The following is a 13,117-nucleotide window of genomic DNA, read 5'->3' on the forward strand; positions in this document are numbered from 1 at the left end:
TCCAATTTTTTGTGTAATAACTAAATTGTAATGATCTTAATACCATATATATTTACTAGAGATGAGAAGAAGGAAATACAAAGACTATATTAAGAAAGAAAAAAGACCCTCACTTCATTAAAGAAACGTAAGAAAGTGGTGAAGTTGTATTTATCATCTCAATAGCCAATAAGGAAGGAAGGACGAGGCACTTATTATTTACTCCATCCAACCACCGTGGGAGGATTTTCTTAATCCGAAATCGGTTCATAAATCTGATCTATATATGCTTCTCACAAGTTGATGAAACAATCTTGATTTTTAACCAAATTGGACCAATGTAACCGAACTAAACCGAAATAATTTCGGTTCGGATCCGTTTTCACAAGTGTAACCGAACCGAACCGAATTAAATCAATCGACACCCGAGAACTTGACCCGAATTATGAAGACACAGTCACAGTGTCTGTCACACATTCAATTCTCAAAAGTAGTCGAAAAAATCATTTCGCTCAAATCCTTTGGAAAACCCTAATTTCTCTCCCTCTGTCAAATTTCTCCGGCGAACGAACATGGCGGAGTGTCCGATGGATCTCATCCACGATCTCTTCCTCCGTCTCTCAGCAGCTACGCTAGTACGGTGTCGCGTCCTCTCGAAGCCATGCTTCTCTCTGATCGACAGTCCAGACTTCGTCTCGTCTCACCTCAGTCGCAGACTCGAAACGGGAGACCATCTCATGATCTTACTCCGAGGACCTCGCATTCTACGCACGGTGGAGCTCGACGCGCCGGAGAACGTCTCGGACATCGACCACCCTTTGCAAGCCGGAGGTTTTACAGAGGTTTTTGGTTCTTTGAACGGTGTCGTCGGGTTATTAAACTCTCCCGTAGACATGGCTCTGTTCAATCCATCGACCAGGAAGCTTCACCGGTTACCAGTTGAGCCTCTTGATTTCCCGGAACGTCACATCACTCGTGAGTTTGTGTTTTACGGTTTGGGTTATGACTCTGTGAGCGACGACTTCAAAGTTGTTAGGATGCTTCAGTCTAAGCTTAAAGGTGGTAAACATGATTTTGTTGAGATCAAAGTTTTCAGCTTGAAGAAGAATTCGTGGAAGAGAGTCCATCTTCTCTTTGAGGTTCTGATTCTCTTCATCCATTTCTATTATCATCTGTTGCCTCGCCGTGGATTTGGTGTTTTAGCTAAGAATCATCTTCACTGGATTTTGCCTCGGAAGCATGGATTGATCGCTTTTAACGCGATAATCAGATTTGATCTTGCCTCTGATGACCTTGGAGTCCTCAGTTTCCCACAGGAACTTTACACAGAAGATAACATGGATATAGGTGTGTTAGATGGCTGCGTTTGTTTGATGTGCTACAATGATTTTAGCCATGTTGATGTTTGGATATTGAGGGAATATGAAGATATAGAATCTTGGACTAAGATGTTTACGGTGCCGAAACCAGAGAGTGTAGAATCTTTTGACTTCCTGAGACCTCTGCTGTATTCCAAGGACAGGAGCAAGATTCTGATGGAGATTAACAACGCCAAGAATCTCATGTGGTTTGATTTGGAAAGTAAGATTCTTACAACTCTTGGCATAGAGTGTGATAGTTCATTCACCGCAGATATACTCGTGAGTAGCCTTGTTTTGGGATGTAAAGGAGATCCTACTGAAGCTCATCGCAGGAAAGATCAGATGATGCAGAAGAGTAATAAAAGGTGGTACTCTCATCTCTTGCCAGTGGTTTCTTACTCGTTTTGTTTCCTTGATAGGTTCCTAGGTATCAACATGCTTAAACATGTTATGTTTTAATCTCAGGGGTGGTTTTCTGTCCAAGGGTTTCAAGCTGAAGTTATGAGCAAAGCAGGGGAAACTTCTGAGCCCAAACATTAGATCAAGGTAAGTGTAATGAATCTAATGATATGAGTATCTTCCTCGAGTTGGTATTTTATCTTAGGCCTCATCTTCTTTTCTTTTCGATGTGAGATTTCCAATCTTATCATAGATGCATTATTTGATGTCTTAGGAGGTGGAACTTGTGTCAACGTCGTAGTTTAGCACAAAAAATTTAGTAGCTTCATCTAAAATCTGACTATTTCAAGTGTAAGTGTAATGAATCTAAAGATCTTGAGTATATCCCTCAAGTTGGCACCTGAATCTAAACTTTTTAGGAGCCTCATCTAAAATCTGACTATTTCAGGTGTTCGAGTTTTAAATCTGACTATCTTGATCTGTGTTTGATTTTCAGGTGCAGTAGCAGTAGTAGTAGCAGTCGCAGGGGGGAAAGGAAATGGCAAAATCCTAAACCCATATGAAGTCTTAGTACTAATTAGGTTAACCTATGTACGTACGTACGTAGTAGGTCGTAAGGGAAGATAGTGTTCTTCTACATATAAGTGACTGAAATCTAAATATGTAAACTCTTTTCAGTTTGGTCTGTTGCAATTAGATTTCGACTTAAACACTTAATCTCAATCAAAAGTAAATCTCGTTGCAAATATTGAAACTGAAGAGAATTTACCAAAATCTCGTTGCAAATATTGAAACTGAAGAGAATTTACCAGAGCATAGTAAATCGTGGATAAACAAAACACATCTAAAGAAGATGAGAATGATCGAAGTCGGAAGCTCAGAGCTTTTGAGGAAGATAGTGTGAAGATATTGAAACACTTAGTCAGTCACTTATCATTCTCATCTCCAAGAATGAGACTGGATTAAGTTTAAGAAGTACCTATTGGACCAACGATGTAAAAACAACAAGAGATGTAAAACGATTGAACCAAATTGGACCAACGTAACCGAACTTAACCGAAATAATTGAATTAGACAGAAACAACCGACAACAAGATCGGTTCAGGGCCTTCGGGCCTATTTTCACCGACCCGAATCAACGAGGAGCCGAATCATGTTTCTATATATACCGAATCAACGAGGAGGGTAAAAGATTTTTCTAAACATTGTCAAATCCTTGAAAACCCTAAAAGTTCTTCCTCTGAGATTATTGAGAACATTGTCAAATCCTTGAAAACCCTAAGTTCTTCCTTTGACCTTAACGAAGATGACGGAAGAGGCAGTGGATTCTAGAGCGTATCCGTTAGCAGATGGTCAGCTATCGATAACAATACTGGATCTTGTTCAACAAGCTACCAACTACAAGAAGCTCAGGAAGGGTGCTAATGAAGCTACCAAGACATTGAACCGTGGGATGTCTGAGTTCGTTGTTATGGCTGCTGATGCTGATCCCTTCGAGATTCTTGTTCATCTTCCTTTGCTTGCCGAACATAAGGTTACGCTCTCTTTCTCTCTGTCTCTATGATTTGAAAACTGTCTTTTACGTTAAAGAGCTGCTTGATGCATCCCTTATAGAGATATATGCTAGTGTTGTCAGATTTTTTATGATTGTCTTAGGTATCTCAAGATCTTTAACGCATTAAGAAGCCAGTCTGTTTTGCTTTCTTGCAGTTTTGTTTCTTTGTTGAGTTCATGTCATGAAAGTTTCTTTGTTTGGTTTAGTCTGGTCCTCAACTGAATCATAGTATCTATTTAGTTATTGGGGTATGCTTCAAATTTACTCTTGGGGAAAATATGATTTGTTATAGCTATAGTTTTATCCTAGTTGATGTTTAAAAGCGTAGCTTCGAGTTCACTCTTGAGAAAGACATGATTCAATCATAGCTATATATAGTTTATCTTATTTGAACAAGCTGCTTTATTATTTATATATACATGACATCATTATGTGGCCTGACTTTGAACTAACCCTTATATCTCTTTCCATCTGAATGCAGAATGTGCCATATGTGTTTGTACCTTCGAAAGAAGCATTGGGAAGAGCATGTGGAGTAACGAAACCTGTGATCGCTTGTTCAGTATTATCGAACGGCATAAGCCAGTTGAAATCTCAGATTCAGGATCTCAAGGATGCTATAGAGAAGCTTATGATCTAAGGATTTCGTGCTCGGTATGAAGAGTCTGTCTATAAGGAATTTGGTCTGACTGAAGTTAGTTTGTGCAGTTTACCTATTTCAAGATTGTTTTGTGAGCGGTTTTTATATATCTACTTGGTTAACTAATGCATATTATGTGGAACATCACTTGATTTTCTTTAGATTTAGATTTGTTTTTGTCCTTGGTTTGTGTTGAAATATCATGCCAGGTTGAAGAAATCGAATCTGATGAAGTGCTTTGTATGGTCCATTAACCCTTTAACATGGATTAAAAAGATTCTAACCTTCCAAATTTGATAATTTGTTGCATTCTTTATTATCACTTTGCTTTATCCAAAAACATTCATTGATTCCTTTCTTCCATACTTTGCTAATTTTACATAAATGAAATCTTTCTTATTCACAAAACTTTTATAAAGTATTGTAATCAGCAAAACCAATCCATTTTACAAGAAATGGCATCATCATATATGTCTATGACACAAACAATGGTTTCGTCTAAACTATGTTCAAAGATTAACACGAAGAAATATCACGTGTTATCAACAACTCAAAAGAATTCTATCAATCTGATTTTTCATCTGGATCGATCACAACCAAATAGAAGCACTTTGAAGCATTACACAAGGGTAAGAAAGTTAGAATCAGAATGGGAAGAAAACAAAGATGTAGAGAACGAAGATAAAGAGAAATCAGATTGGGAAGAGAAGAAAGATGAAGAGAACGACACCAAGAAGGAAGACCATCAGGCCGAGGAGACAGTTCTAAAACTATACAGCAATATCAAGGACCGAAACATCAAGGAGGAAGGCTATCGGGCGGAAGAGACAGTTCTAAAACTGTACACCGATATCAAGGACCGAAACATCGATGGCATTTCAGAAGTTATCGCAGATGAATGCCAATGCTTTTCCAATGTTTTATCCAAGTATCGACTCTTACAAGGCAAGAAGGTAAGCATGTTTGTATTGGTAGTATTAGCTTTTCTTTTAGATATCATCTTTGCTTTTGACATCTATGTTACATGGTCGTTTAAATACAGCAAGTTATGGCTTTCTTCTACTGGTTGATCATGGAGCTGGGTAAAGATATCAAGATTATTGTTAGACCAACGTCCAAAGATGGCATGACCGTTGGTGTCCAATGGCAATTCGGTTAGTCACCTCGTCCCAAAATCCTAATCCGGTTAACTTATATGTGATACCTTAAATGCAGACCCATCCTATTCGGCTCCATGATTTTACATTGACCAAATCCGATTGAAATGATTGTTCTCACAACAGTTTACCTGTGATGCGCAGAATGTGAGAAGTCACACATACAATTGGGGAGGGGATTCAGTTTCCACAGTTGCCATATGTATCAGGGAAAGCTGTTGATTAAGTCAGCAATCATTCCCGTCTAAACTCAGTTTTCAGACCGATTATAACCCGTGATCATGACCATCGTTTCAACCAAAAACAATGCAGGAATGTAGAGATGTTCATGGAGCCAATGTTTCACATAGCGCCTCTACGACTAGTAAGCCTCAAAACTATAACCTCTCACATCGTTTTCACAAGATTTATGTGAGTCACTTACTAACTGCAATCATGACCATCATTTTTCTTCTGACGCAGAGAACTATGGCGTTTGCAGTGAGCTTAGCTGAGAAGATAGTCACTTTCTTAAGACCAGGAGAAAACACAAGGAGACAAGCAATGGCATTCCTGCTACTTGCTCTTCTGCTGCTTGCTGCAGCCGCTTTCTACTTCACACGACTGAGACTCTGATACATACACAGCAAATAACATGGAGCAGGAAATAACACCACAGAAAATAAGACTTTCTCTATGAGTAAGGACTAAAGGATGCAAATATTTCCAACTGGGAAAACATAGTTAAACACATTGAGTTTTTTTTTTTTTTTCCTAAGACATTCATGGGTGAATGGCGTTAAATACAAAACATCTGCGCCATTTGCCCTTACACTAGAGTTTCAGTAATAGAAAATCACAGATTTCCTAAATACTGTAAAATATTACATACAATATCAAACCTAACCATGTTGATACACAACCAACTAAAACAAAGAACCCAACGGAAGATGCAAAATAGCATTAAAGGAAGTTAAAAGTGAAAAGGTTCTTTTCTTCCCTATCAGAGTTCTACACCCAGGAGTCATAAGTAGGTTCCCTAGATACACCTGCAGGAGAAGTTGTGATACAGAAGTCAGTTGCCGTTCTTGGACAATGCTGATATGTAAATATAATAATCTGGGAAATAAGAATCCACTTACACTAGTAGTTCCTAGTTTAATTAAGTCAGACCAGAAGGTATCACGACTGCTTGTACATGTGGCGCCTCAGCATCTCATTTATCCCCACAGCTGATATGCTTTCACATCCAAGAAGATCACGGAGCTTTTCATCACACTGAATAGCCATTGGATTTGCTGGGTCCTGCAAAAGAATCATGCAGAATAAACAATTCTTAGTTTTCTTGTTTATGGCCACTTAAAAAGCTCTTACAAATATGGCAATGTGAAAACTTATACTGTACATTAATATTATAGAGTAATCAATCCCACATAACAAGCAGTTGTAGCAGCAAAGTGGAAACTTTCGGAAAGCAATAAAGGAGCAACCGGAGTATTTCAACACCCACAAGGATCTTCAGTAAAATACTCACCTCTAAATTGTTGAGTTTGATGTATTCCCAAACACGACGAATGATCTCTTCGTCAGTCATCTCTGTCTCACCAGTGCCAAAGAACTTTGAAAGTGACTCAGATAATGTAATAGTTGAGCTAACAGGAGCTGAACTAACAGGTGTTAGCTCTGTCGTCTCAGTCTTTGTCTCGACCTCAGCTTTTGCCCGTTTTGCTTGACCAGAGTCCTCTGCCAAAAGTGATTCAAACAGTCAGTAATCAGTAACATTGAACTAACCAAGAACACTTAAGAGTACAGCAAAAACGCTTGTAATGAACAATTACTTGATGGATCAAGCGGGAGAATATGCTTAGCAAGCAACTTATTCATTTTGAACATGTCAGTGCAGTCGGTCTCAAACACCACACGCAACGCATCATCACAGATAATCTTCCGCTTGTTACTCGGGTCTTGGAGATTGTTCTTCCTTATATAAGCCCACAATTGCCTCACAATCTGAAACCAAAAAGACAAAAATTGCAAACATATAATAAAAACAACAACACAATTGCTTAATACACAATTAGAATGACACATTGCCATAAACGTAAAAGGAAGACAGTGACAACAAACCTCAGTTCTGGGAAGAGCAGGTTCACCAACAACGACTTGAAGTTCGGGAGAAACCCTACAGACTTTGTTTAGCCCTCCAGGACCACCCTTTCTTTTAGTTCCAGCTGGAGCACTGCAACGGACAACATTCAGGAAAAGTTCACAACCCCCAACATTCATATATCGGTGAATAAGACAGAATTATATGAGAAAATTTTCAATCTTGTGTCAAGCATTAAGAAACAACCACTATATTAGAACAGGTGTGTGTATCAAAGTGCGTGCTAAATATATCACTGGATGACAATTCTAAACTTGGGTATGTAAACCTAAAAACCCAATAAAGGAACAAAATTGACCTAAGATTTAGACATTCCTAAAAAGGAAAACCATGTTTATCCATGAAAGTAACAAAAGCCCTAAACAACCTTGAGGAGAAAATTACGAACCCTAAAATAAAAAAACGGACCTTTCTTTTGGAGAAGCATTAGCGCCTGGTGAAAGCAGAACAGAGGATTGTTGCTGTCGCGGAGACTGCTGCTGATGCTGATGCTGCGACGGCTGCATAAAAGCCGGATAGGGCTGCCGGAAATTTAGGTCATAAGAGTGATAAGGAGGCTGGAGAGCGAAATGTGGAGGATACTGCTGGGCTTGAGAAACAGAGAATTGAGACGGATGCTGAAGCGTGAAATGCCCTTTCGCCACCGGAACATTAACACCGGAGTGCACATTCTGATGCTGCTGATGTTGATGATGAAGATGCTGTGAAGACGGCGGCGGAGGAGGCTGAGATTGTACGACTGACGCAGATGCGGAAGCGGCTGAAGGGTTGTTATTATTGTGGTGAGAACGGAGGAGGATATTGATCTGATCTCTGATAAAAGTCGTCTTCTCCGTAAGGTCTAACCCTAACTTAGCTTCAAGCTGCTGAACAACACTGCTTAACGATGTGAGAGAGTTTGGGTCTGATTGCCTTAGCAAAGTCTCGACTCCTTTCGCTAGATCCTGGTCCGACACCATTGATGAAACGATTCAGAAACCAAAAAAAATTTCAAAGCTTTCTTTTCATATACCCCACAACAAGAAATGGCAACAAAAAAAAAAAAAACTCTCTGTTTCTTTCTCTCTCTTATCCTCTTCCTTTAGTTTGCTTCTTCTCTTTCTCTCTCTCTCTTTGTCTCTTTCTCTCTCTTCTTCGTCTCTCTGTCTCTCTCTCTCTCTTTATAAATCTGATGAGAATGACGAATATGCCCTTCAGGGTTGGTTAGATTTATCCGATTGGTGACAAATGTCGATGCTACCCTCATGAGTCATGCTATCTTTGGTTTATAGGTAGAGGGTGTTGTCGTCTTTTAGCAAGTCTGTTTGCTTTTTACTTCTTCGCCAGCTGGCTTGACTGTATATAAAATGTCGAATATGTCCTTGAAGATATTGACGCGTTTACTGTTGTTTGTTTCGAGAAGCTTGAGGGTATGAATGGAAATTTGATCAGTGAATTAGATCGTGAATGAATTACGCATAGTGACAAAATAAGGGAAAACCTCCCTCATTATTTTATAATGTGTAAATTGCTATTGGGCTTAAACAATACGGCCCAATAAGAAATGTTCTCGGCCTTAGAAGCGAGTGAATGAATCTTCTTGCTTGAGTCGGCTCTTTGAAGGTTTTTAGGTTGTGTAACGAGAGATTTTCGAATTTTCTCGAGAAAATTGGGAATGAGAGATTTGTTCTAGTAGATTCTGCTGATTTGAAGTTTCTAGGGCGTTTAATTTTTGAAGAATCGGTGCTTTTTTTGTTAGTCTGGTTGAAGGATCTTCGTGAATCGCTGGGATTTTGTGGAGTTCTAGGGTTTCTGGAAGCAAGTTGTTGTGAGGATGAAAAGTGAGAGAGAAGTTAAGAATGGTGTTACTGAGGAAGAGAGAGAGGTGAAGAGGAAGAGGTCTGATTCGCCACCTCCACCACTGGGTTTTAATAACCCTCTTTTGCCCTTGGCTAATGCTTACGATGACGACGATGAGGATGAGGAGAACGAGCAGAAGAAATCTCAAACTCGTGGAGTTGTAAAAGGAGAAGGGAACGGTAACAAAGATAACGACGAAGATGATGATGATGATGATGATGCCTTTAAGGGGAGAGGAAAGCGTTCACGCCAAGTTGAAGTTCGTCGTGACTGTCCTTATCTTGATACTGTTAATCGCCAGGTAATGATCATTCTAGTGAAGAAATGTGTTTACTTTAACCAGTTTCTTGATTTCTGAATCTTTGATTGATGTTTTGGGATGAGCATTTAGAAACCCATTTCCTTATGTTGGATTTTCTCAGGTGTTGGATTTTGATTTCGAGAGGTTTTGTTCTGTGTCCTTGTCAAATTTGAATGTGTATGCGTGTCTCGTCTGCGGTAAGTATTTCCAAGGGAGGAGCCAGAAGTCTCATGCTTATACGCATAGTTTGGAAGCAGACCACCACGTTTACATCAATCTTCTGACGGAGAAGGTTTACTGTCTTCCTGATAGTTACGAGATCAATGACCCTTCTTTGGATGACATTCGTCATGTTTTAAATCCAAGGTATATTAGATCTTTTCACTACTACTTCCTTACTGCATTGTATTTGTGTGCAATCATTTTCTTCAAACTGTTTCTAAATCTATATTGATTTGTGAACATTTTAGGCTTTGCACGTAGTTGATAACGAAAAGATTGTTTTGACTAATATCTCAATCAGTTTCTTCTGGCTAGTTGTCTGTATCATCTGCCTACATGTATTTTTTTATGGTAGCTTGAACCTATAACTCTTCTTTCATGCTTTTTCAAATTGTTTTTTCAGTTCCTTTTTATGAAGGCTTCGGTGCTATCCATTTACAGGTTTAGTAGGGCTCAAGTAGAAGAGCTCGACAAGAATAGGCAGTGGTCTAGGGCTCTTGATGGCTCTGACTATCTTCCGGGAATGGTAATCTTCTCCTCTCTCTCTCTCTCTCTCTCTCTCTCTCTCTCTGGTTACAGTTTTGAGTAAGTTTGTTTCCTAACTAGACTTCAACCTTGTATATGTGTATAGGTGGGTTTGAACAACATACAAAAGACGGAGTTTGTGAATGTTACAATCCAATCGTTGATGAGAGTTACTCCTTTAAGGAACTTCTTCCTCATTCCTGAGAATTATGAACATTGCAAGTCTCCTCTTGTTCACCGTTTTGGAGAACTCACTCGGAAGATTTGGCATGCTCGAAACTTTAAAGGACAGGTCTGACTCAATTTATACCTCTCACTTATTTAGTTTTTGCCATTGCCTGTCCGTGATACAAGCTTTCCTTTTTGTTTGTAAACTGACTTTTTTAGGTTTGCAGTTTGAGCACCTCGCTAATATAAGTCACCTTGTGTAACAGGTGAGTCCACATGAATTCTTGCAAGCTGTCATGAAGGCCAGTAAGAAACGATTTAGGATAGGCCAACAGTCAGATCCTGTAGAGTTTATGTCGTGGCTCCTCAACACTTTGCACATGGATCTTAGGCCTTCGAAGGACGCCAGCAGTATCATCCACCAGTGCTTCCAGGTATGTGTCCGTCCTTTGACATTTCAACATAATACCATTTGACATAATTGCTTACAAAAGCCTGCATGTTGATTACAGGGTGAGTTGGAGGTTGTGAAAGAGTATCAAGGCAATGAAAACAAAGAAACCTCCAGGATGCCTTTTCTGATGCTTGGACTAGATTTGCCACCGCCTCCTCTTTTCAAAGATGTCATGGAGAAAAACATAATTCCGCAGGTATACATCTCTTGCCTTAGATTTTGCAGTTATGGCTAGTAGAAAGCTTAGAAAGCATGTTATTCTGTCCCTTATACAAAGTGCATTTCAGAAAGGGGAACATTATTATGAATTAGCCAATTAGCTACATGAAGTGTTATGCTAGAAAACTTTTAAATCTCAACATACTACATAATAATGTCCCATTTTGCTGAGATACCATAATACTGAGTCCTAAAGAATGGCTTTGTAACTGTCCTTGTATAAACTGTCTTTTTGTCCATTTTATGACTTAGGAAGGGAAGAATTCTCTGAGTCCTTTCTCGTTTAGGCCTTGAGTAGCCATTAGTTTGTAAAGTAAAAGCTAATTTCTTTGATGTTTGGGCCAGGTTGCTCTATTTGATTTATTGAAGAAGTTTGATGGAGAGACTGTGACAGAGGTGGTTCGCCCAAAGCTAGCCAGAATGAGATATCGTGTAACCAGATCGCCTCCTTACTTGATGTTCCATATGGTTCGGTTCAAGAAAAATAACTTTTTCAAGGAGAAGAACCCAACCCTGGGTAAGTCTCACTTTGGACCTTGTGTGATGATATTGTTTTACAAACTAATGCCTTGTTAATTTGACCTAATATTTTATAAATGCCACAGTTAACTTCCCGGTGAAGGACATGGAGTTGAGGGATTACATACCATCATTGCCTACAGCCCCAGAAGGCGAGAAGGTGTGCTCGAAGTATAATCTAATCGCTAACATTGTACATGATGGTAAGCCTGAGGATGGGTACTTCAGAGTCTTTGTGCAGAGGAAGTCACAAGAACTATGGTAAGCTCTCTCGTTCATTAACATCTATCTATAGAACTTTGTTATTTTCGTCTAACTTCCTTGAATGGCAAAATCAAAGTTGGAACACATAGTGACAGGTTTATGGTAGTAGCTAGATCTGTGGATGAAACTGACATAAATACATTTGTGGGATAATGTCCATTTCAGGTACGAGATGCAGGATTTACATGTTGCAGAGACACTTTCCCAAATGGTAGAACTATCGGAAGCATACATGCAGATATATGAGCAGCAGGAGAAATAGAGCACTGGAAACAAACCAACTCATTCACTTTAAGACTAAGTTTCCATAGATTTCTTGGATTGAAGAGTGAGATTAGAGACTTGTATCTCAGCTTTTTTTTTTGGATGGAAAAATCTTGAACCTCTGTATTTGCAACAGTCAAAAGGCTAAGAAAACTTGTAGTATTTTGGAAGTATCATATTGAAAAACCCAGAGGAAAAAAATCACATTGTTACTGCTGAATTTTCACAGATTTAATTTTCATGTTCGAAATTAGCTTGACTAGAGTTTGTTTTAAAATGAATAATTGAACACTGAGAAACCCACAACGACAAACAATGAGAAGTCTATAAATGAAAATTTTCTTGTTTCCAACATTACTGAACAGATATTTTCACAACTCGTGTGTGTTCTCTTGACTCTCAAAGTTTCAGGGATTAGTAGTTGTAGTAATCAACTTACACTTGAAGAAGCTGAAACGATGATGAAGGATCGTGGAAAACGGATGATGAGAACAGAAAAGAGTGGTGGTGTCGTCACAGCGTTTGGGAGGAACCTTAAAGAGGAAGAGGAAGAAGGATTGCTGAGCCAATCCGGTAAAGATATGAAGACTTTGCTTCTTGCGTAAGAGAAAAGGTTGAATGAGTCTGGTGGAATGAAAGTGGATGATACAACTGAGCTTTTGGTGAGTTTACTCACTCACTTATACTATACGCTAGACCAAACTTTACAATTCTCCAACGACCCTATCTTATACTATGGTGTTTTGATCAAACTCGTGTAATTGTTATGGCTTTTGTTAGCAGAAGAGAAAAACTTCAATAAATAAAGAGATAAGAATCTCTGGTCCCCAAATCCGACAGACATATAAGAAAGTTGTTGTAAGGACGGAAACAAATTCAACTCGTGCATCATCAGCAACAATGCCGCCGGTAAACAGAAGAAGAGATCCTTGCTGCATCAATAAGTTATGGTCATTACAATTCATACAAGTCATCAGATTCTTTATAGAAAATCATAACTATTTAATATCCAAACGGATGGAGCATGGAGGAAACTCAATCGATTAAGAAAACATGATGTTTATTTTAGTACTAACTAAAATTTTGTTTTTTAATAATCCGCCTA

General features: G+C 38.9%; 5 protein-coding genes across 8 annotated transcripts; 4 read left to right on the top strand and 1 right to left on the bottom strand.

Annotated features, from left to right (window-relative positions):
- Nucleotides 1-419: 419 nt before the first annotated feature.
- On the top strand, nucleotides 420-2,485 carry LOC104731270 (F-box protein At4g22390). The gene is made up of 3 exons (XM_010450594.3): nucleotides 420-1,705; nucleotides 1,806-1,886; nucleotides 2,236-2,485. The coding sequence occupies exons 1-2, from the start codon at nucleotides 552-554 to the stop codon at nucleotides 1,843-1,845; spliced, it is 1,194 nt and encodes a 397-aa protein (XP_010448896.1). The 5' UTR covers nucleotides 420-551; the 3' UTR covers nucleotides 1,846-1,886; nucleotides 2,236-2,485.
- Nucleotides 2,486-2,954: 469 nt separating this feature from the next.
- On the top strand, nucleotides 2,955-4,226 carry LOC104731269 (uncharacterized). Its single transcript, XM_010450593.3, has 2 exons — nucleotides 2,955-3,273; nucleotides 3,776-4,226. Exons 1-2 carry the CDS (start codon nucleotides 3,046-3,048, stop codon nucleotides 3,932-3,934), a joined length of 387 nt encoding a protein of 128 aa, XP_010448895.2. The 5' UTR covers nucleotides 2,955-3,045; the 3' UTR covers nucleotides 3,935-4,226.
- Nucleotides 4,227-4,352: 126 nt separating this feature from the next.
- Nucleotides 4,353-5,942, top strand: LOC104731267 (uncharacterized). The gene is made up of 5 exons (XM_010450592.2): nucleotides 4,353-4,887; nucleotides 4,977-5,088; nucleotides 5,236-5,317; nucleotides 5,404-5,455; nucleotides 5,554-5,942. The coding sequence occupies exons 1-5, from the start codon at nucleotides 4,390-4,392 to the stop codon at nucleotides 5,704-5,706; spliced, it is 897 nt and encodes a 298-aa protein (XP_010448894.1). The 5' UTR covers nucleotides 4,353-4,389; the 3' UTR covers nucleotides 5,707-5,942.
- LOC104731266 (uncharacterized) lies at nucleotides 5,861-8,373 on the bottom strand. Its single transcript, XM_010450591.3, has 6 exons — nucleotides 7,646-8,373; nucleotides 7,198-7,309; nucleotides 6,909-7,080; nucleotides 6,605-6,813; nucleotides 6,213-6,375; nucleotides 5,861-6,119 (listed from the first exon to the last, which is right to left on the bottom strand). Exons 1-5 carry the CDS (start codon nucleotides 8,194-8,196, stop codon nucleotides 6,253-6,255), a joined length of 1,167 nt encoding a protein of 388 aa, XP_010448893.2. The 5' UTR covers nucleotides 8,197-8,373; the 3' UTR covers nucleotides 5,861-6,119; nucleotides 6,213-6,252.
- LOC104731273 (uncharacterized) lies at nucleotides 7,666-12,232 on the top strand. Of its 4 annotated transcripts, XM_087478992.1 has the most exons (10): nucleotides 8,834-9,124; nucleotides 9,161-9,377; nucleotides 9,499-9,743; nucleotides 10,041-10,125; nucleotides 10,231-10,416; nucleotides 10,559-10,726; nucleotides 10,805-10,942; nucleotides 11,311-11,482; nucleotides 11,571-11,745; nucleotides 11,914-12,232. In XM_087478992.1, exons 1-10 carry the CDS (start codon nucleotides 9,051-9,053, stop codon nucleotides 12,008-12,010), a joined length of 1,557 nt encoding a protein of 518 aa, XP_087335118.1. In that variant the 5' UTR covers nucleotides 8,834-9,050; the 3' UTR covers nucleotides 12,011-12,232. The 4 variants fall into 4 exon arrangements, with proteins under 4 accessions (XP_010448901.2, XP_087335118.1, XP_019088865.2 ...); XM_010450599.3 differs by having other exon boundaries at nucleotides 7,666-9,377; XM_019233320.2 differs by lacking the exon at nucleotides 8,834-9,124 and having other exon boundaries at nucleotides 9,200-9,377; nucleotides 10,003-10,125.
- Nucleotides 12,233-13,117: the final 885 nt, after the last annotated feature.

The sequence above is a fragment of the Camelina sativa genome, chromosome 12, assembly GCF_030686135.1.
Source record: "Camelina sativa cultivar CO46 ecotype springtype chromosome 12, ASM3068613v1".
Taxonomy (NCBI): Eukaryota; Viridiplantae; Streptophyta; class Magnoliopsida; order Brassicales; family Brassicaceae; genus Camelina; species Camelina sativa.

Coding starts and splice junctions, on each gene's coding strand:
- LOC104731269 (XM_010450593.3), top strand. CDS start 3,046: ATGACGGAAGAGGCAGTGGATTCTAGAGCGTATCCGTTAGCAGATGGT. Junction 3,274..3,775: donor CTTTGCTTGCCGAACATAAG/GTTACGCTCTCT, acceptor ATCTGAATGCAG/AATGTGCCATATGTGTTTGT.
- LOC104731266 (XM_010450591.3), bottom strand. CDS start 8,196: ATGGTGTCGGACCAGGATCTAGCGAAAGGAGTCGAGACTTTGCTAAGG. Junction 7,310..7,645: donor AATGCTTCTCCAAAAGAAAG/GTCCGTTTTTTT, acceptor TGTCCGTTGCAG/TGCTCCAGCTGGAACTAAAA. Junction 6,814..6,908: donor TCTCCCGCTTGATCCATCAA/GTAATTGTTCAT, acceptor CACTTTTGGCAG/AGGACTCTGGTCAAGCAAAA.
- LOC104731273 (XM_010450599.3), top strand. CDS start 9,051: ATGAAAAGTGAGAGAGAAGTTAAGAATGGTGTTACTGAGGAAGAGAGA. Junction 9,744..10,040: donor CGTCATGTTTTAAATCCAAG/GTATATTAGATC, acceptor ATCCATTTACAG/GTTTAGTAGGGCTCAAGTAG. Junction 11,483..11,570: donor GGAGAAGAACCCAACCCTGG/GTAAGTCTCACT, acceptor TAAATGCCACAG/TTAACTTCCCGGTGAAGGAC.
- LOC104731267 (XM_010450592.2), top strand. CDS start 4,390: ATGGCATCATCATATATGTCTATGACACAAACAATGGTTTCGTCTAAA. Junction 5,318..5,403: donor CAGGGAAAGCTGTTGATTAA/GTCAGCAATCAT, acceptor AAAACAATGCAG/GAATGTAGAGATGTTCATGG. Junction 5,456..5,553: donor ACATAGCGCCTCTACGACTA/GTAAGCCTCAAA, acceptor CTTCTGACGCAG/AGAACTATGGCGTTTGCAGT.
- LOC104731270 (XM_010450594.3), top strand. CDS start 552: ATGGCGGAGTGTCCGATGGATCTCATCCACGATCTCTTCCTCCGTCTC. Junction 1,706..1,805: donor ATGCAGAAGAGTAATAAAAG/GTGGTACTCTCA, acceptor TTTTAATCTCAG/GGGTGGTTTTCTGTCCAAGG.